At 35.5% G+C, this 23,786-nt stretch overlaps 1 protein-coding gene across 1 annotated transcript in view; it reads left to right on the plus strand.

The window, feature by feature from the left end:
* The window catches only part of LOC138324424 (zinc finger C3H1 domain-containing protein-like), a 64,222-nt gene extending 49,199 nt beyond the window's left edge, over positions 1-15,023 (plus strand). The window contains exons 27-34 of the mRNA XM_069269493.1: positions 622-725; positions 1,010-1,120; positions 9,131-9,235; positions 9,708-9,977; positions 10,532-10,633; positions 12,306-12,345; positions 12,686-12,748; positions 13,052-15,023. Of these exons, the coding sequence (XP_069125594.1) occupies positions 622-725; positions 1,010-1,120; positions 9,131-9,235; positions 9,708-9,977; positions 10,532-10,633; positions 12,306-12,345; positions 12,686-12,748; positions 13,052-13,171 (915 nt within the window). The 3' untranslated portion in view covers positions 13,172-15,023. The remainder of the gene's footprint in view (positions 1-621; positions 726-1,009; positions 1,121-9,130; positions 9,236-9,707; positions 9,978-10,531; positions 10,634-12,305; positions 12,346-12,685; positions 12,749-13,051) is intronic.
* Positions 15,024-23,786: the final 8,763 nt, after the last annotated feature.

The following is a 23,786-nucleotide window of genomic DNA, read 5'->3' on the forward strand; positions in this document are numbered from 1 at the left end:
ATTCACAGGTGTACTCAAAGGTGGTGTCAATGGTCCTTTGCTCTTTACCATGTAGCCTCATTATTGATATAAAATATGAAACCTGATTGTCTTACTCCAATAATGTTTAACTGAAGTCAACAATTCAGGCTTCACACCCAGCTTTTGAAATTTTGTCACCAAAATTTTTGCCTTATTTCTAGTTTTACATTTCAAATTGTGTATCCCTTTACATTTTCACATATATAGTCATTGAAGATAAAAGATAAAGTTTTCCATCTATACCACCCTTCTTAACTCAGGGTTGCAAATTTGAAACCTATGTCAGGGAGTTGCCAGGGACTAAGTGTAGGTAGATGGGTTTTCTTGAGGTCCTCTGGATTTTCTTCACCTAAACCAGGCGCATCCTTATTGAAATTTACTCTGAAATTATGGATACAAAACAAGATAAACTCATTCAAACAAAATATATCCATAAACCCATCTTCAATATTTTATACGACAGTTGCATTAATTAAATGTAATCACAATTAATAAGATCATGATCCATGTATATTTAGTAAGGACTTAGGTACAAGTAGATTCCTTCTATATACAGAACTAGTCTCCTATGTTAACTACCGTGGATTTTTTGTGTTACAGAGGGAAGAGGACAAAGCCCTGGAGTGTCTAGAGCAGAGCGTTATAAGTTACTTTGATGTGACCAACATGGATAAAAAACATGTCGATCCGAACCAACTTTTCTGGTCTGTACTCTTTACAACTAATTAAGGATTGATTAACTTGTAAAAGGCTCGTTAATATAATCAGTTAAATTTGGAATAGAGTGCACAGGTTCTCTTTAATGGTAACTCATTCTCACACAAAAAATTATTTTCAAAGCTATTTGGTGGATTTTTAAATGATTTTTCCTTGACAAAAAAGCATGGCCCAAGGGTGACAGAACTGTGCTTGTTGAAAATGTGACAAGCTAAAGGAACTCATAAAGTATTCATGTAATTTTACCATCCCTGTGGCTCTTTTGTAACAGCGTACTTTTAGATGAAACTGTTCCGTTGAACTTCCAACCTCCCCCGTATAAAGAAGGTGTGACGGAGGAAGTTATAAAAGACGATTTGCCTTACCTATGGCTGAATTACTGGTAAGTAACAAACAAACAAAGTTTCATTAAAGTAACTCCTTGCAGTTCCTAAACCAGCTGTTTTCTCATTGCATAGCTGTTTAAAGACCATTCCATACTGGGCAGACCAGGTAGTTTCTCACTGTGTTTCTCAATACATATCAGACCAAGTCTTTGCTCATCATTCTTCTCTTCCCCAACTACACATTTACTCATTACTTTTTCTCTTTATTATTTTTAGCTCACCTGGCCCGAAGGGCCGGTGAGCTTATGTCATGGCGCGGCGTCCGTCGTCCGTCTGTCCGTCAGCCGTCCGTCCGTCCGTCCGTCAGTCTGTCCGTCAACATTTCCTTTAAATCGCTACTAGTCATAGAGTTCTGCATGGATTGTAACCAAATTTGACCACAAGCATCCTTGGGGGAGGGGGAACAGAACTTGTAGGAATTTTGGCTCTGACCCCCCGGGGGCTGGAGGGGTGGGGCCCAATATGGGAAATAGAGGTAAATCCTATAAATCGCTACTTGTCCTAGAGTTCTGCATGGATTGTAACCAAATTTGGCCATAAACATCCTTGGGGGTAGGAGAACAGAACTTGTATAAATTTTGGCTCTGGCTCCTTGGGGACGGAACGGGTGGGGCCCAATAGGGGAAATGGAGGTAAATCCTATAAATCGCTACTTGTCCTAGAGTTTTGCTTGGATTGTGACCAAATTTGGCCATAAACATCCTTGGGGGAAGGGGAACAGAACTTGTATAAATTTTGGCTCTGACCTTCTGGGGGCAGGAGGGGTGGGGCCCAATAGGGGATTTAGAGGTTAATATTAAAATTCCTTCAGAAAAGAAACAATGAACCTGTATTCAGAACATTACTTGGCATTACAAACCAGGTGAGTGATACAGGCCCTCTGGGCCTCTTGTTCTCAGACTATTTTTCATTTTTCATTCATGCCCTTTCTTACCCTTTTTTTCATTCATGCCCTTTCTCATTACTCTTTTTCTCAGACCATGCCCTTTCTTCTTACCCTTTTTTCTCATTTATGTATAACAATGCCTCTATTAGAAACTGCACAAGACACTGTCCTGATGAAAATAGCTCTCTCCTAGTGGTTTTGATGGCATAGTCATCGATTAATATCCACTGAAAACTGATCAGAAGTAAATAATGAAGTTGGAAGATCTTTTATAAAATCAAAATTGATCAAAAGTTTACCGTTAAATCTGGCGGTATATATATATTTGCATTGGAGGGAGAATATCATTCTGAAAATATGTGTAAAAAGAATTCTGAAACAGGGATACGTGTTTATTGTACCACCCATTACATATAATACTATTATGTACTACACCCTCCACACAGGTACATCTGGAAAATTTATCACATAGATTAGAATAGCCCTTATTTGATAATCAAGTCAGGTCATTTGGTTACTACAAAGACTGTGTTGACCAGGTGACATGGCACAGGTGTGTTAATGTAGATCATGACAGGTGATTACAAAGTTAACGATGATATAAAGTAACATCAAAGGTAAAGATGGGACCCTTAATTAGTATGAGACAATGCTTCTTACCATATTTAACTCTTTAAATACCTGTGGTCATCCCTAAAACCATCGATACCTGTCTTTTTCCAGGCATCAAGTTCATTAATTACCTTGAATTTATTTTGACGTCAATAGTAGGACAATATTATATAACTTGTTTGATTTGTTGCTTATTTTTGCACTAATTTTGTGAAAGGTTTAATTAAGGCCCATCAATTTTGTATGTGCCATGGGTCCTTATTGATTGAAATACGATAATGGATCAATCAAGTCCTCACACATAGAGATACTATAGGTCTCACACATGCAGATATTGTCCGTGGATGGTCAAATTGTGATGGATAACATTTAATTATTCCAGAAATAAGTGTCGAAATATTTATGGTCATAGAAATAAAATAAAATGATCAATTAGATATTGTCATTGTCTTTGTTGATGATGAATTTGATCATACTGTGTCATCTTTGTGTCAATTGTTTAACATGAATGATATCTGGAGCAATCTGTTATTACGATTGGCATGCTGATTTATTTAATGATATGTCCCTTGATCATTGATAAAATGGACTTTTACCTGGTATACACCTTTACATGCTCAAGAAGTTTAACAAGATTTGTTTTTGTCAATTTTTAATCGTTATTCAGTTTAACAAGCCAATCAATTTATACTTCAATTATCTCATCAAAATCAAAGATCGGAGTAATCTCAATGATCCCTGCAATTAAAATTCAATTAATTTATTTCCAGTAGACATTTTGCTACACATTTTTTTTATGTTTCAGATGAAATGAAGACATTTCATTAATTACTTGTTATTTTTTCTATGTTTTTAACACACCGGCCTAGTCTTATTTGACCTTTGCTCAATACATATTTCAACATGGTTTCTGTGTATTTTTGTGACTAATGATATTGTCTGAAGCCTCTCCCCGGGAGAAGATTACTTCACTCCCTAATTCTTTATGAGATATTTATATCCCTGACTTGTGTAGACCTGGTCATTGTCATCTGCTGGACGTTGTCCATACCTACAGGGCTATGGTCTCAACTTCCCTTTGTTTGTCATATAGATATTTATCTTTCTTAGACCATCTCTAGCCAACGTTATTGTAAATATAATACAGTTGTTGTACATTTTGTAGTTATATCATATTTAATTTCAGAATATTTTATTATCAGATGTTAAGGACAATCAGAATTGGGCAACAGGCAACATGCCTATACACGCCCTCTCCTTTATATTAACGGTACATACAAATCAATATATATATATATACATAAATAATCTCAATTGCTATTTTTATTTAATGATGATGATATCCTAAAACATCAAGCTAGATATTGATAAACATCATATACAAAATGTTTCCTAGTTTATATCATTACAAACAGAAAAAATAATGATTTTACAAAATATTTAACGAATTCAATGAAATCTATTCAACGAAATTTAGCAAAATCTATTGGTATCGCTGACAAAGCATTGAACTTTATCCATTATAGCTTTATTAATGTTAATATCGTGTCTTTCAGACCCATTTAGAAATATTTGTGTTGTCAGTGGTATATCATTGTCAAGTTCCAAGATAGAATTGAAAAGGAGCCGTCTTGGGTTGACATATAAAGGACAGTATAGAAAATAGTGTTCACAATCCTTGTTTTGAAACCACACAGGCAAGCTGAGATGAGAATTAAAGAGATCCGTATCAAGGTTACTAGCAGAATTTCTCAACTGACATGATAAAATATTTGACATACGACCACCATAATATTTGAAAATATTGGAACATTGAGCTCTATTATCAAAGATATATGTATTTACTGTAAAACTTTTGATGGATCTAACAGATGACATTGTAGGAAATGGACAGGACGGTTCGTTCCACTCGGTCATAATAGATGGGAAGATGCTGTTTTTATATAACAGGTTTCTAGCAGCAAGAACATTAAATAATCTGTTATGTCGGAAATTGTAATTATCACTAATATTTTAAGAGGGTTGTAATAATTCATAAATATGAGAAGGGCAATTTTCATTAAATATATTGAAAAAAGTTATATTTCGATGTAGATATATTCGTTTAATAAGTGGTACTAGGCCAGATTCTCTATAAATTATAGCGTGACTTGTTCCCCTTCTTAAACCAGTTATAATGTGTGGTGCTTCCAGCTGAATTGACTCCAAAATAACACACTCAGATTGGTTGCAATGAGACCATACTATATTAGAGTACTCGAATTGGTCGATTAAAGGAAGTATAAATAGTTATATCGTATCATTTACTTTGAATACCATTAAATGCAACTAGTAGATCTGTCAGAAAAATCAATGAAGCATCCGTTGGCATTGAATTTACGTATGATTATTCCAACTTTGAAATGAGTCACAGGGGCCAGGTTATAGTGGCATTTGTGTCCTACAAGCATTTGTAGTTTTACTGAAAAAAGCCTTTGTCTTGTTTTGGTGACCGAATTAATATTGCTGTGATTATTGCCTTAAAATAAATATACTAGTCTAATTTTGTCGATATTTAGTGAACTATAAACTTTATAGATAGCGGTAAATTTCTGGGGAAAAAAATATTGCACTCTATACAAAGAAATTGTTAGTTAGATTTAGTTACGGGTGAAATACAATAATTGTTAGCTTTAGGGCCCTGGTCGCCATGTAATCTGTGGGAGGTTAGTGCATTCCGCTCCAATCTTCTCTGTAAATATCACATTTAGGTGCACTTCATCTTAACTCCATCAAATTCTGTCCGTCAGCCCAGCAGGAAATGGTGTAGAAATAACCGGACGACCTTCATAGTCATGTAGTAGATGATTTCCTTTAGAACCCTGATTCAGACATCAAATTTTTTCACCCCAATCTGACATGCAATCTTTTATAGGGGACTAAACTGTTGGGACTATTTTGTGTGGTGGAGGAATTGTAGTGTGAAAGGTTGTCAGGTATAGATTACGACACACCTGTAGGTACGAGGTCGGAGCGAGATCAGGATGTAGAAAAGCCACGATAGAAATCTAATCATTATCCCTGTCTCCGAGTCGACAAATTTTACTGGTTATGGAAGTGGGATCAAAATGGAAACAATTAACAAAATTTCACTTTTATTGAAGATAAGCTTTCATTTATGCTTTGAATGCTGCAGATCTATTGATGTTGGATACAGGTTTTAGGCCGTTTATTTAAAAGTACTTTGAGATTAAATCAACCAGGATACATTTGTCTGTTTGAAGTTTGTAATTAAATACAAAATTTGTCAATAAAACAAAATCTGTTTCCTTTATATATTTTTTGGACATTTATCTGAAATCTTCAGATGCAATTTTATGACACAAGTTTTTATTATCACCTGTATTTTGACAAACATGTAAAACTTTTCCTCCCTTGTTCAAAGAACTGAAGTTTTAAACAGATTTTGTTATTTGTTATGTAACATCCCTACAGTATAGTTTTGTCTCGTGAATTTTACAGGTTCCTCCTCCAGATATTTTGTCCCCTTCGTATTAAATGGATGCATGCAGACTCGGAAACGATAAGCTATATATTTGAAAGATTTTTAGATAATAAGAAATGTAGTCAAATATATGTGTATATCTGGAGGCAATGCATATCAACAAGTCAGTAGATTAAACCACTGATATCAATCTGTGTAAAATTCCTCAACAGCTGGCTTTAGTTATAGGATTTCTAGTCTTCCAAGATTTCGGGATGTCTAAATGTCTTTGAGGAAAGTTTTTGGAAATTCTTGAAAATTTTGTACGAGAATACACAATATAATCTTTAAAAAGAAAAATGCAGATATAGCGTTTAAAAACTTTTAAATTAATGTTGTTTTCAAATTTTCAAATAAAAGATTATTGTTGATGTATACAGCAACGTATATGTCACTTACAAGACTATAGTAATAAATGGAGAAAATATAATCACTCATTGATAGTTTTGTATACTGATTTCAGCTACAATTTCAGCTAAAATTTGCTGGAAGATCAGTCTTGTCTTTGTCACTTTGTATTAGAGTGTATTCTTTAGCCCCACCTGTCCATCCTGAACAATACTGTATTGTTTGAAATTCTTTTTTTTTGTCTATCCCTTATTCTTTTCGTTAAAACATATCATACAAGATCTTTTAAACACCTTGTATTGGATATAGAATGTATATTGTTAATAATTTTGTGTGAAGATGTCCTTAGTTGATTGTTGGTTCAGATCTTATTCTTCAACTAATACTTAATATGGTTGCTGTTTTCTATATCAGCAATTTAATATTTCAAAGATGATAATTTTGTCAGCTACAGTAGTTTTGAGTGGATCCTTGTTTTGTCCTGATATTATGGTGATTCAGAGTTGAATCTGATATTTTCATTTTAGTGATTTTACAAATTTAAGTTGGTATTTATATTGTTGTGTGTGGAGTTATGAACTTGAGTGGTGGCTGCCATTGTTGTAAAATAATGTTTGAAGGAGACTTTTGATCTGTTTATATGCATTTTCCATATCCCCTCCGAGCTACTGGTCCACCATACTTGACGCCGCCTTCATAATTAATAACTAGCTGGTGACATCGGTGGCTGTGGCCGCGTGTTTCTCACCTCGCCCCTGGGGCCTTGTCACCTGTACATCCCCTTACCCTTTATCTTAATACAGACACTTACCTTGATCTTTTGCCAGGTTACAGATGGCAAATGTTAGCGAGGATTTTTAAAGAGTTTTTGTCTATTTGAATTACACTGATGCGTTTTGCCAAGAAGAATGGGTGATTGTGTATCTGAGTACAGGGCTCCTAATTCCTTTGTCCACTGGTGTCACAAGTCTTAACCTTACATACCTATATTGTTATATGTCTCACACCATACGGGCCGCACATTTGGCGTAGTGGTTAAGGTGTCCCAACACATTACCCGTAGCCCTCATTCTGTGGATTCAGAGTTTGAAACCCACATGTGGAGTTGTTTCATGCTATCCCTTTTATAGGTGTGTGGGATTTCTCTTGGTATTCAGCATTCCTCAACCTCCAAAACCTGCTCTGTCCTTGAATCTAAGCCCAGACTGTTAAAATGATTTAAAAATAAATCAAATTAAATTGTCCTACAAATTTTTGACATGTATTACAAAAACAAACAGAACTAGTTAGGCATTACTAACTCAAAGTCTTTTGGCTATAAAGTATTTGAATTATTCTGAGGATTCCTGGTTAACTTAACACAATTTACATGAAATGAAGGTTTGACATCATGTTTAGGTGGTCAATTGGAGATGTGTATGATTTCGAGGGGTTTGATATATTTGAAAAATTTATGATAATTTGACTACATTATTATGACAGTGCATAATTGTTTCTTTATGACGACATAGTTAATATTCCTTTGTCTTGAGATGAATTTTAGTTTTCAGTGTATATTTCCATTAATACCTGTCTGACATACAACCTGGTAGACACCAGTATGACAGAAAACATTACAAAGATTTTTTCCTCGTGATCTGCGTCCGTGTTAATGCTTTCAAAGTTGTTATTTAGTGAAGAGCTAGGTCACAAATTAATAGCAAAAACTCAATGCTGTAACACATTTTATATGTTAAGTTTGCCCGGTCAGGTCAGGAGCCACATATAAAATACTAACTTTCCAACAATTTATCAAACTAATGTTTTTACTTGTAAAAAAACTAAATCCCTGTGGCCATCCTCAGTATTGTGGCCTTTGAAGTTGTGCATCACGTTTTTGAAGTCCGATGATTTGTAAAACATGCATGAGTTTATTATAAAACAATTAACATACCAGGTATACATGTGCCTCTGGAGATGGCGGGGCAAGTTGGCGACAGGTGCTTAAGTAAATTTTATACATGTTTGCAGGTTTTTTAACAAATGAACATGTTATAACTTGTTATCATCAACAATGCAAATGCGTTTATGTTGAACTTGAGTAAAGCTATATATAAATATTATTGAAACAGCTTTGCTCGTCAAATGAATTTTGTATTTAAAGGTGTATGAGGGTCAAAGGCGAAGGTCATAGCAAAATGAAATCTTTTATTTTCAATTCCTGACAAGATATTTAGCTGTCTTTTAAATGTCATAGTTTGAAATTGTTTTTGAGTAAAATATTTATTCTCTTGAACGTGAAATTTGGAAACAAGATTTGTTTTAATGTGATTATTTGGTTATACATTATTCTCTTTATGAAAGACTTTAAACATTAATCATATTGACCTATGACCTTTTCCATTTTAGGTTTAGTTGTATGACCTTTTGCTGTGTGACTTTGGTATGATGATCTTTCACTGTGTAACCTTGGTAATATGACCTTTTACTGTGTGTTACCTTTGTGCTATGACCTTTAACTGTGTAACCTTTGTCCTGTGACCTTTTACAGAGTAGCTTTAGTCCAATGACCTATTACTGTGTAACCTTTGCCATATGACCTTTTACTGTTTAACTTTTCACTGTGACCTTGACCTTCTACTGTTTCGTTTTGTACAGCATACTGTTGGAGTTACAAGGAGATGATGTCCAGGCGGTTGAAGCCTATGAAACTGCTCTCAGCACTTTGTCCAGTGTAGTGGACATTACTCGTGTGTGGTCAAGGTTAGTATCGTGACAAAGTTAACGGTCAAGACTAAATTAGTTGGAGAATGTAGCTGTTGTGACATTTTCCCCTTGAAAGGTGTGTGATGTTTTCATAATCTGAATTGACACCATAGTACATTATATAAAGGCTGATATCATAAATCAAGTTATTTACTGCTCCATCTTTATACATAATGATTACATGTAGTTACTATGGTTTCTGATTGAGATAAGGTTATTTACGATGACTTGTAGCTGAAATTTCTAGGTACAAAATGTACAAGCACTCTCTAGGTAGTCTTGGATTTGCTAACAAAAAAACAAAAATTAAAAAAAAAAAAAAATGTCAAGTACATTTCTCTATATAAACTGTCAAAAAAAAAATTCTGCAAAGGATAAAATACATTTCTCTCTTTTAATGTTGAAGAACATTCCTCTGGACTAAGAACATTTCTCCATGCAAACATGCTTTCTATTGTAATCTTTCCAGTTATATTGGCTTCCAAAATCGTAGAATGAAGTTACAGGGCACTATCAGTCCGAAAGCATCCCAGAATTTCTACGACCTAGTACGACGATCTGTGAGCTGTATTCCTACCAAATACGAGGTGCCCTACTGTGAAGGGACGTATTGGTTCAACTATCGACACGTGAACACTGTGATCCAGCATTACATGACTTGTGTGTCGTCTGCTCAGCAGACGTACAGCTACTGCCAGTTTGTCTCTCTACTGCCCGACAACATGGACCTCCTACTTCAGTAAGACCAAGGCTCATGTCTGTATCATAGTCAAGTTTCTCTCACAGGATTTATATAGAAGCACTTTTGTTACTAAAAGAGGGCATTTGTTGAAGTTTTCTGTGATTTTGATTCATCCAAAATAATAGTACAGTCAAACATGGTTATAACGAATCTCAGGAAACCAACACAATTATTTCATTATAAGTTTAGTTTGTTACACATTACACATATTGTAGACATCTTATAGTAACTTTGACAGGGAATGAAAATTACTTTATTATAGCCATGAATTCATTGCAAGTGTATTCGTTATAAACATGTTTAACTGTTCTGTAAAATCAAGAAAAAATAAAAGATATTTTGTTACAAGCATGGCTTTGCAGAGAATCTAAACATATTATAGTCACGAATTAAATGCAAGCTAGTTCATCATAAAGGTATTTTCCTGTAGATTTGGATTGGTTTAAAAAGCAGAGTTTTCTACATTATAGTCTTAATTCATCTGGGTTATGTGGTATGATTGAGATAATACATTCACTGTCACTATTGTTATCTGTTGATGTGACTTATAGGGCCTGTGGACATGCTGTATGCCAGGATGACCTTCAGACTGCCCGCGGTCTGTGTACCACTGCCAGCTTCTCCAACACCCCAAACCTACAACTCTGGAACATGTGAGTGACGTTATCCTGTGGAGAACAATGGCTTATACAGTGTTGGGGCCAAGATCTCCAACCCTTGACCTTGTACAGTATTGGAGCCAATATCTCAAACCCTCGACCTTGTACATTATTGAGGCAAAGATCTCAAACCCTTGAACCAGTACTGTATTGTGGCAAATATCTCAAACCCTCGACCTAATACAGTGTTGGGGCCAAGATCTCAAACCCTTGACCTTGTACAGTGTTAGGGCCAATATCTCCTACCCTTGATCTTGTACAGTGTTTGGGCCAATTTTTCAACCCTTGGGACCAATTAAAGATCTCAAACCCTTAACCTTGTACAGTGGCTCAATATCTCTAAACCTTAGATACAAGAATGTCATTGGTCGTGAGTTATATCTGGCACAACTCTGTATCTGGCTGTTGTTCCCCACTGGATGTAATATTGTTTGATTTACAGGTTAATTAGTTATAAACAATACATATCCTAATATTTCTTTACCAGATTATGTTCTTTGTTATTTTGAACAATGCTTACTTTTCAGGTGAGGCACAATCAATTATAACTATAAAAAAGCATAAGAAAAGTTTTTATTCAATTAACAACATTTACATCCACTATTAACTTGTATCAAAGTAATTTTACCATTTAAGGTGATGCAAAATCTACAAGTACATGATCAATTAACAATATAATTGTATCAAATTGCCTGTTTGTAACCAAAACAAGCAGTGAATTTTGATATTATATAAAACACTTTTGTCTAGATATTTAGTTAACTGTAGATAAAGTGATGTGTGATTTTCAAACACATACTGAAAAATAGTGACTTAGCAAACATTAGGTACAACCAACTTATTTTCATGCTGACTTTATTTCACGCTCTCGACTTTTTCATCGCCATTTAATTTTGACACCTATAATTCAAATTCGGTAATTTATAATCACTTTTGAAATATTTCAAATTCATTTGCATGCAAAAAAAAGGGTTGGTTTTTTATGCAAGTTTTAAACACTTTTAACTAACAAGATTAAACATTATTAGTGGTGTTGAGTAATGATAGATTTGTTAGCAGTGTCCAAGTGACCAGGTAAGTTTTACAAGCAAATTTACTCGGTAAGTGCTGGTTTATATCAGACTGTGTACCCTTCAGTGAAGTCTGGTGTTTCTTGTGTTCTTTGTCAAATTTCATAGCTTGACTTATATGATCTTTAACTTCATTTAGATGTATTTCTATATATTCTAAGATTCTGACTCAAAGCATTATTGTAAAGCACCAACTCTGTGACTTTTGTAATCTGTGAAGTATTCTGATGCATTGTTGTATGATTTTGTGTTGATGTTGCGTAAAAATACATTTTTTTATCAAACTTTCATAGTAAACACTCCTCACATCTACTAAAACTTTATAAATAATTTTGGTTGTCACAAACTGTAGAGCTTTTGGACCACAATTATGTGTTATAGTCTTGTAATAGTGTTAGGTTTTCTTGAGACAAGGTCAGGGTACAGTAGTGTAGCGATGTAACTTAGGTTTATCGTGAACTGATGTGAGAGTACAGTGATACGTAACACATTGTACCGATGTGTGTGATATGGTTTTGTTATTGTTAGTAACCTTGTTATTGTGTTAGCTTCAATCTGTTGTTGTTATGAATGTTTTGTAATTGTCTTATTTTCAGGCTGATATCTCTGACCAGTCGATTAGAGGGAAAAAAGGAGGTATGTGTGTAGCTTGTCAACAAAATATAAAATTGTTCGTCAATACCATTTTGCATTTTTGGTACTTAGGTAAATTTTATGAAATTAATCTTCTTTCCAGCACCACTAGATCAGGAAATATGACTAAGACATCACATCTATAACAATTAACCAATATGTTATACCTGTATGAACTTTTTATTGATACTGTATTTTACCGACACTGATATCCCCTATTTAAATAAACTTTGGGATGTTAGGGGGAGGGAATTGTTTTTTTACAACAAACTACGTTTAATGTAGTGTTTTCAGTGTCACATTAACTCTTGCTGTTTAATCAGTGACTTTTTTTCTTTTACAGGTCCGCCAGATTTTCCATAAAGCCGTGCAAGCGTTGCCGTATTCAGCCTCTCTTTGGAAAGATGTACTGAAACTGTTCATTACATTATTCTCCCACAGGGCTTCTATATGTTGAGCAGTTGATCTTGTTTAAAATTTTCTTCAATAATATTGAATTAACACATTAGAATTAATTGATGGAAAAAAAATTCAAATTTGTTGAACAATATCTGAACAAAAATAGGAGGTTTTCAGTATCTTAAACTTTTATGTCTATCTATCTATTGTTTTGTACTGTAATAAATCAATGTTTTTTATGTCTTGTGCAAGTCTTATAAAGAACAATAAGAAACACATTATTGTTATGACTTTTCCATTGTAATTCCAGTACCTACGATTTGAGGTCATCCAACGATCATCCGAAGTGTTACCAAAGATTATCCAGAAATGCCAAGACCTAGGAGTTTCCATACAGGAATATGCGGATTTCCTCACAAAGCCTTCCTGAGACGATCCACCTCTTAGGTGGTCCCTCGTGTTCCAATTATAATATCTATTTCTTTAAAGCCTTCATTACGTGCAATAGATACATAAACAATTAAATGTTTTGATAGATCAATTATCAATTACACAAGGATCGAGTGTGTATGGCACAACCTGGAGGACGCTGTGTACCTGTTGGGCCAGAGTTGGGGGAAGGTCTTGTAAGTATACTTCACTTTCAGCCCTCAATATTGTCACACAAAGAGTTACTGAAAAGTATTATCTAATGATGTCACAATCAAGTATTTAACTGATCGTTTTGATATTCATATATTTTCTACTGGACATATTTAGGGCTGTACTGTACTTTGTGTTGTCTGGTATATGTGTCGGTGTGAGAGTGAGAGAATATTAATCACAATTAATCCACAGCGTACCATCCACATCTTCCAAAACAAGAAGTGTTTACAGATGTATGAAACCTCCAGTTTTTTTATGAGACAATATTAAATAACAAAATTACAATTTCTGTTGTTGATGTCACATGACTTTGCCGAAGAATTCATTTGATGCCAAACACATTGATATCTATAAAGGTCAAGGTTTTATTATGAAGAAACCCAAAGTCAAGGTCATTTTCCAAATGTGAAATATATGTATGATATTCATACTGGATGCGATGCATTGTTTATGAAATGGCAGTCCTGGGATCCATGTGTCTGAAATGTGAAGATCACCAGTAAAAGTTGTGTCGATGTTCATATTCTATTGGTGTCAGCCGTTAGGTCATGTTCTATTGGTGTCAAGGTCAACCGTTAGAGCTGTGTTTAATTTACATATTCTTTTGAGATTTGCGCGGGATCGCTGTCATTCTTTTAAAAATGCGAGGATTTGTCTGCTGCATCTTAACATTATGACCATAATGTCCCATTAAGTTGCCAAAGAACTGGAGAACAAGGACAACGATAAATGGATTCTCGTGAAGAATTTCACAGAAAACTTTCCAATACTTTTGTCATCACTGTGTTAAACTTTCATGTATATTTAAAGGCCATATTCAAAGTTTTCTGCTTTTTTAGCATTTATTATATACATAGCAATTGGCTCCAATCTCGTTTTAGTTCAGATATCTTTCTCATCCTTTCCCTATCATCAGATCAAGTTTCAAATCCTTGCATAGTTATAGTTATTGGAATGGAGTTGACTACGTTTATTTTATTTTATTTTTTTTTTCAAATTAGAATTAATGATATCTAAAGATTTTAACTTTTAATATGGTCTTATTGAATGTGAAAGTTATTTCAAGTTTAAAAATAATTGTTTGAGTCTGTTCTGAAAATTGATTCCTACAATTATTGCCTCTTTGTGTGGTATAGAAGCAATACCAGGCTTTCAATGACACAATATACATTGTATAGTTGTCAGCATACTTGATTCTCTGTTTTTACATGAAGCTTGAAATAACTTTCATTTCAATTCATCCACTTAAAAATCTGATTGGAAAACAGCATAATTTCTATTAATACTAATTTGCCAAAGCTAAGCCACATAATTCCATCACTTAATTCATAAAAATAAGGGTCACGAGTCCCCTTTAAATCCTTGTTTGATATTATTGGTTATTTATCATGAAATGTTGATTTATATCTTATATCTTTGTCAAATCATTATTGAGTTATTTATGTAAGGGTAGTACTATGTTTATGACGCTATGTTAATGATCTTTGAAATTATCCATGGATAATGTAAACAATCATGCCATGCTTTTACATGTTTTTACCAATCTTGTCCCCAATCTAGTGTTGTCATATACAAAATGTATGCTGTTTTCAAGGTTGTGTTAAATGTTGTTATAAATAAATCGTACATTTTTTTTACATCAGTGATTTTGTTTTTTATTTCATCCTTGATGAACTTTGAGTTAAGTCTGAATTTGAATGGCATTGATCTGAAATCATACTGGACCTACGATTTAATAATTGTGTAATGACTGAACACATGCTAACTACATTAGTTACTTACCTGACAACTGACTGAAATGGCACAGTGGTGGAAGGAACGTTCTCATATTAATGGACAACTGACTGAAATGGCACAGTGGTGGAAGGAACGTTCTCATATTAATGGACAACTGACTGAAATGGCACAGTGGTGGAAGGAATGTTTCATATTAATGGACAACTGACGGAAATGGCACAGTGGTGGAAGGAATGTTCTCATATTAATGGACAACTGACTGAAATGGCACAGTGGTGGAAGGAACGTTCTCATATTAATGGACAACTGACGGAAATGGCACAGTGGTGGAAGGAACGTTCTCATATTAATGGACAACTGACTGAAATGGCACAGTGGTGGAAGGAACGTTCTCATATTAATGGACAAGTGACTGAAATGGCACAGTGGTGGAAGGAATGTTCTCATATTAATGGACAACTGACTGAAATGGCACAGTGGTGGAAGGAACGTTCTCATATTAATGGACAACTGACTGAAATGGCACAGTGGTGGAAGGAACGTTCTCATATTAATGGACAACTGACTGAAATGGCACAGTGGTGGAAGGAACGTTCTCATATTAATGGACAACTGACTGAAATGGCACAGTGGTGGAAGGAACGTTCTCATATTAATGGACAACTGACTGAAATGGCACAGTGGTGGAAGGAACGTTCTCATATTAATGGACAAGTGACTGAAATGGCACAGTGGTGGAAGGAATGTTCTCATATTAATGGACAACTGACTGAAATGGCACAGTGGTGGAAGGAACGTTCTCATATTAATGGACAACTGACGAATGGCACAGTGGTGGAAGGAAGTTCTCATAAATGGACATGACGGAAATGGCACAGTGGTGGAAGGAACGTTTCATATTAATGGACAATGACGAAACATGGTGGAAGAGTTTTATAATGGACATGACGAAATGGCACAGTGGTGGAAGGAAGTTCTATATTAATGGACAACTGACTGAAATGGCAAAGTGGTGGAAGGAACGTTCTCATATTAATGGACAATGGAAATGGCACAGTGGTGGAAGGAATGTTCTCATATTAATGGAACAGTGGTGGAAGGAACGTTCTCATATTAATGGACAACTGACTGAAATGGCACAGTGGTGGAAGGAACGTTCTCATATTAATGGACAACTGACTGAAATGGCACAGTGGTGGAAGGAATGTTCTCATATTAATGGACAACTGACTGAAATGGCACAGTGGTGGAAGGAACGTTCTCATATTAATGGACACTGACTGAAATGGCACAGTGGTGGAAGGAACGTTCTCATATTAATGGACAGGTGACTGAAATGGCACAGTGGTGGAAGGAAGTTCTCATATTAATGGACAACTGACTGAAATGGCACAGTGGTGGAAGGAATGTTCTCATATTAATGGACAGTGACTGAAATGGCACAGTGGTGGAAGGAATGTTCTCATATTAATGGACAACTGACTGAAATGGCACAGTGGTGGAAGGAATGTTCTCATATTAATGGACAACTGACTGAAATGGCACAGTGGTGGAAGGAACGTTCTCATATTAATGGACAACTGACTGAAATGGCACAGTGGTGGAAGGAATGTTTTCATATTAATGGACAATGACTGAAATGGCACAGTGGTGGAAGGAACGTTCTCATATTAATGGACAACTGACTGAAATGGCACAGTGGTGGAAGGAATGTTTTCATATTAATGGACAGGTGACTGAAATGGCACAGTGGTGGAAGGAACGTTCTCATAATAATGGACAACTGACTGAAATGGCACAGTGGTGGAAGGAACGTTCTCATATTAATGGACAACTGACTGAAATGGCACAGTGGTGGAAGGAATGTTCTCATATTAATGGACAACTGACGGAAATGGCACAGTGGTGGAAGGAACGTTCTCATATTAATGGACAACTGACTGAAATGGCACAGTGGTGGAAGGAATGTTCTCATATTAATGGACAACTGACAAGTGGTGGAAGGAACGTTCTCATATTAATGGACAACTGACGGAAATGGCACAGTGGTGGAAGGAACGTTCTCATATTAATGGACAACTGACGGAAATGGCACAGTGGTGGAAGGAACGTTCTCATATTAATGGACAACTGACTGAAATGGCACAGTGGTGGAAGGGACGTTTAACAGAAAAAAATGAAAACTTAGTTGGAGAATAGAAATAAGTATACTATTTATTACAAGTGTCATCTGCTAAAACAAGATGAATTATAAATCTAGGATCCAGTTTAGGTTGAGGATCAAAACATGTGTTACTGTAAGTTTATGGACGACTATGTATAATTTCCTTTTACACTTTAGCTACAGTTAATTTACAGTATTTTAGTATATTTCAACTAACACAGAATACCGCATTAATTTTAAAAATGTTAACGTTAACAAACGATATTGATGTGGAGTGTCCATTGGCAGCTTACAGTAACATATGAAAGTATGTACTGGACTAAATGAGTGACCAGCACTGAAATCCAGTGCCATACGGTGGTAACCATGGGCTCTGTCCGTTAGTCTCCATCTTCATATGTACTGTAAACCAACACATGTAATTAAATTCTGTGGTGATGGAAATTAAAATGGAATACTGCGAAATATTTCAAATACAAGCACAAGAAACCATAAAGATACATAAAAATTAATAAAGGTATAAAAGAACTGTGCAGAAAATCCTGAATTAAATCACTGTGAAAAAAGCTTGGTTTACAGTATTTTTTTTGGCACAATATAAGGACATGTTACACAGTCCAGGAAGTTAATCAAAAGATGATGATGGACTTTATTTCCGGAAATCTCATTTCTCTTTTACTTGATAAAAACATTACAGAAAAATGTCCCAAGTAAATAGACACACACAAAAATTAAGTTTTAGAATTAATCTGTGATTGACCTCTCACCTTTTGAACACTAGCTGTGTCATTGTCTATACCGGCAGGCGACCAGTTCTCGCCGGGTTCCAATTCTCGCCATCGCATGTGTACTTGTACAATCACAGACCATTTGTTATGGAAATCAACATGGTAGTGTCTTATGTCAGAAGATGGCTTTATTGACTAAATTTTCGCGGTAACCGTACGGATACAGCTGCGATGGCGAGAATAGGTACTCGGCGAGAAATGGTTGCCTGCAAGTAAAGTTTCAAAGAAATATGATTGAGAGCCAAGGATGTGTACCTATGGGGCAGTGAGATGCTGAGTCCATATTACACTCCTGGAAATACAAAAACACATCAACGAAATCAGTTACAGGATATGGAAAACGATAATGTCGGAGAAGATTCAAATACTAAAATAAAGATTCACAATATTGTGACGGTCAAGTGGTCGGGACTCTGCATCCTGAACCGACTTGAAAATAACTTGTAGTAGCGTGGCTACCGCCACATAAATATTTGAGGGGTTGAAGACTCTTGCTAGTATAGTATGACTCGGTTACACCAAAGAGTCACCTGAATAGTTCTAAAATCCTCCAAGAAACAGCCAGGATTCAAAAATGTCGGTACAAACTAAGACATTTATGAATAAGACACATAAAATAAAAGGTTAACAAGTTAGGTTCAGCAACATTTCACCATCTCCAAACATACTCAAGATTCCAGTAATAAATAAATCTAATCCAATTACAACTGAGCCTAACGTAACAGTAACAGATGCATCTCAACAAAGTATTTCCAGCTTCTCAGTTCCAAATAAATTCCTAAAATTAACATGAATAATCCCATAAATTAATCCCCACTCATATAAACTACATGTAACATGATACACAAACATTACAAGATCGGGAACTGAGGAAATCACTTCTCTGTCCCATCACTACACACTAACAACAACAAACACAACATACCTCGGACACGGACTGACTGGTTTCAAAGATCACGTCATCTATGGAACATTAGCACGTGAAGCGATCGCTGGATTCGCTGGAAATGGCTGGATCACTCGCTGGATAATCTCTAACCAACAATAATCATACCAAGCATTGTTTATCTTCTATAACCATGTACATAAACCTTTTATGGATAAAGATAGAAGCTATGTACTATGTAGACCAACTGTTTTTGGGTGCATTAAAATTTCACAGGTGATGAAAACTCGCTAAACGGGTATTCTAGTGAAATATTTTGAAGGTACAACAGTTTAACTTTTATGGTTGTAAATTGCTAAGTTCATATTTGTAAAAATTGTCACTGCGGATGGAAAAATGGAAATTTCGTCCCCCAAAAAGCAATTTGGTTACAGGTTACCCAGAGAAAGAGATTACTACAAAACGATGAGTGTACATACATGACAACAAAAAAGGACAATACTTCCCAAAATGCGCTGTCTACATGGATGCTCTTCCTTTAAAGACATCAACAGTGTATAGAACAGATAACGAGCTATTTTCACGGCAGTATAATGAATAAAAAACGTCGAAATTTGATTAATACATAATAGGAATCGTTACTCCATATCACACACACCCCAACCACCACCACCAATACCCCCAATACGATTATTTTCACACGCGAAACGAAATGCTTTGAAAACTTCAAACCACGATAAAAAGCACCCGCTAATATTTCTGTTGTACAGATGCAATTCTGCGTCTGCATTGACAGTTGTTTTTGATCGGATAGTTCTCCGCGTAAAACTTTTACTTTTGATTCGTTGAAATAGATAAGCTTTGGATTTTGCGAGAGACCAACAATATAAAAAGTGCGAACACGCAATTTATTCATTAGGATTGTTTTGGGTATTTTATGTTTTGGAGGTACATGTATAACGCATAAATTGACTGTCTGTATTATACCATAAAACGCTAATGATATTTGCCCATCTTACATTTTCGAACAACATTTTAATGAAGCAAATATACACCAATACAATACCCCTGAATGAATTTACATGTATATCTTGTCGGCTGTGGCTTTGTGGTGAGAAAGCATATATGGGATTGCCTCGTTCTCATCCCTTGAACGCAATGGGACAGAACGACAAGGTCAGAACAACCCGAATGGCAGCACCACCCTCGGTGTTTTACATTGAGGCGTTCGGGGAAAGTCTTGTTTTTCACACATAAAATATCGGAACAACAAATAAACAAGACACCTGCTGATGTAGGCTTGCCACAGGTGATGTACTGTCCACATTCTCCCTGTTTCTCAGTCATTTATCTGATCGCCATTAGACCTTACCTTACCCCTCGGCCAAATTCCGGCTTAGTTTTTTGGCTTGAACGACATATATCAGGCCGTTACAGGGATTCTATATATCATACCGACGCTACTCCTCGGGTTCTGATCGCCGCTAACATTAATCCACATATATATTCATTTATAACATTTCACAACTGTCCCCGGGTCATTTTGCTATTAGTATTTTCAATATAAGTTGTACTTGTACACGATGAGAGCAGGGAGGTACTCATGGCGATGGTATGGCGAAATGGATTACCACTGAATTTAAATCACTTCCCTCTGGCCAATTCCTGTCTGTTTTATTTAGAAAAGAGCGTGGATGTTTTTACGGAGAAATCATGTGGAAAGATGCATTGCACAAATGTCAGCTGCTATATCATATACATAGATGGAACAACACAGAAATCCTATATCCGTTTGTGTTTTTGTAAGGAATTCATGATTATATAATATGGTATTGCATCAACATTTTTGCTATCGTTTTACAAATACCTCATTTACATGTACATGCATAGTCCAATACATTTGGTCTTATCTAGAATCACGCCATTTTACTACTGCCAGCGTCTATTATTTTATCATTTGTCCAATGTACTAATTTCTTGGAAGTATTTATAAACTTGACCAGCTAGCATATTAGCACACTTGCCCGAAATGTGTCCTTCCGGCCGCGTCACTTCTCTTTACACAAACAAATGGATGACCATGACCTTCATTCAAGATCAAGGGTTGAATAAGCTGACATGTTTAAATAGGCTCTTGTCAATAACTAAGTTATGATGCTAATAAGTTTGTTCATATGAATGACCTTGACATCCATTTGGGGTCACTCGGGTGTCAAGAAGGCCTTTGCCTAGAAGACCTAATACTTTATCGGAAAAGTTATAGGGTAAAAGACATATTGACCTTCATAACACTATATATGGTTATATTGGTTGAGAATGGTGAATTGTTAAAGGAAATCTCACTTGATTAATAACCAAGAGGATATTATGCAGTTTGGCAAACGATATGGGTAATTTGGGCCCATTGGCGTAATGTGTCTTCTGATCTGTGTGTTACTATTCAATTACAGGCGTTTGGCTCTATATAGATATTTTTCTCTCTATATATATCTAATACTGTGTCACACAGTGTTCTATATGCATATAGAGAAAAAATGTCTATAGAGCCAAACGCCTGTGATTGAATAAATGTATTTCAATCCAATATTTCTCACAAGACCAACGAAAATACTCGGTCGTCACTCAAAGGAGTGTGAATCCTAATATAAACTACCCTCCAGACAAACTAGTTAGGAATAAATGTCAATGTATTATAGGATTTCATAATCAGTATGGATAACAAAATGTCTACTCTCCATTTAATCAATATTGCCTAAAAACTTTCTCGAGGCTTCATGTTTTTAATCTAATCTTACATACATATTTACTAACAAATAGTGATATTTTCATAACCCACAACAAAATATTACCAACCGATTTTCATTTTTGATTATTCAAAAAATACATTGACTTCCTTAGGGCCTTATTTTAATATAGTATGTATATTTGACCAAATAAAACCTTCTATTGGGAGTTCATTGAGTGCGTTTCGTTACGTGGGTATTATGTTTCAGTGGCCGGGACCACCGATCACCTGACATAGTGCTATTTCGTGTGTCAGGTTGACAGTAATTGTCTAAGAAATACAGACCAAAGTTTTGATCACTGTCTGGCAGTGATTAGTGCCAAAACGTCATGGATACACACTCAGCATCCTCCTTTCTTTGTCGTCTGCTTGTTTCCCATTCTCGCGCCATTCATTCACGGGCACGTGTAGTGTAGTAAAAATATCTCATACAGTTGTACCCAATATTTCATAGGACATTCACAACTCGATTATATATTTTAAAATCATGTTTTATGTCAAAATGTCTGTTCATGTTTGACCCATTTATAAATGTCCTTTGCTGTTCACATGTTTGCTTATGATCCTCGATCCCACTATATTTGTTGCTTGCTCCGAATCCTCGTTACCTGGTATTAACAGAATCCTTGATCTCTTGCCTGCCTCGATATACCTTACCCTTGAGGAGTTCTAAATTAATCATTGAATCCACAATATCTTAAATTCCTAATGTTTGTCACGAATCCTCGATTGCGTGCCCTTTGGATGGTTTGAAATCCTAAATTCTGTGCCTTTGGGTGGGTCTATTTGATGGATTACGTGCCTTCTGAATGTTTAAGAATCCCGGATTGCTTGCCGTCCAAATATTTCAGAATTCTTAATCGTTTGCATTCAAGATCGGTATAATTACTGTACCCCATACCTCAGAATGTTCTGCAAACTCAACTGAAGACTTATGGAGAATAATAAATGCGTACATGCCGATGGAAGTGACGTACACTATAGCTTATTATTGGACTTGTTAATTAAAACAGTGGTTTCTCGCTGCGAATTATGATAAATATAGGATAGACTCTAATGATTGGCATATGTAGTGAACTCGATGACAAAAGTCAACCGTCACAGACATCTTACCGTGGTTGATCTTTATGATAATTGGTAATTCCATATAGAGCCTACCACAGTCTGTCACGCCGGTGTCGCGGACCTTTATTTACTATGTACGTAGCGGACACCTACGTGCCCTTAGTTAACCCCACCAAAGACAAAAGACAAGTTTAAGTCAAACTTGTGAGATAAAGTTATGGAAATCTCTCGAATTATCATACATCGCGAGTCGGCTCAAAGCGTCGGGATTTCACATATTGAAGTTTATATGACAGTATCGGAAGGAAGAGAGCAACGTTCCTGTTTGTTAACGTGACAGTGATGTGTAAACGTCACGACAATGTAAGCCTTGACATAGACATGGAACATTCATTTGTAAAAACTTTCGTTTTTGTTTAATTTTCTGAAGTTTATTGAACCATGAACGAATTTCTTTGCATACATTATTGTTACGTTGGCCAGCACGGAAGCTTGTGTTTGCGAAATAATTAGAAATCTCAAAACTACAACGAAATATAAATTTTATGTTGGTTATCAACGTGAAATTAATTCTTTGTATGGATTTCGATTTTATCTTGAGGACGAATATCTGTGAATGCATTTATTATAGCGTTTACTTACACCGAATGTTTGTATCCGGGAAATGATTTGAACTCTACAAACCAAAACGAGGTGTGAATTATTAAAAGCTGTGTAGAGATTATTACATGACCATGTTGATATCTTCTCTTTATCAATCGAAAGCAAGACTAAGATCAGGTATGGTACTCGATGATGCTGAAACAATTCCAAACATATGTCGATTTCTTACATCTTCTTAAACATGTTTAAAGAGTTTTTAAACAACAACTAATGTAGTTTGAAGTTTTGGAGTACAATGTATTTCCCTATGTGAAGTATGATTGCATAATACTGTATGTTGAAGTAAATTGCACTTTCAAAATAATGTTATTT

Source organism: Argopecten irradians, chromosome 1 (genome assembly GCF_041381155.1).
Source record: "Argopecten irradians isolate NY chromosome 1, Ai_NY, whole genome shotgun sequence".
NCBI lineage: Eukaryota > Metazoa > Mollusca > Bivalvia > Pectinida > Pectinidae > Argopecten > Argopecten irradians.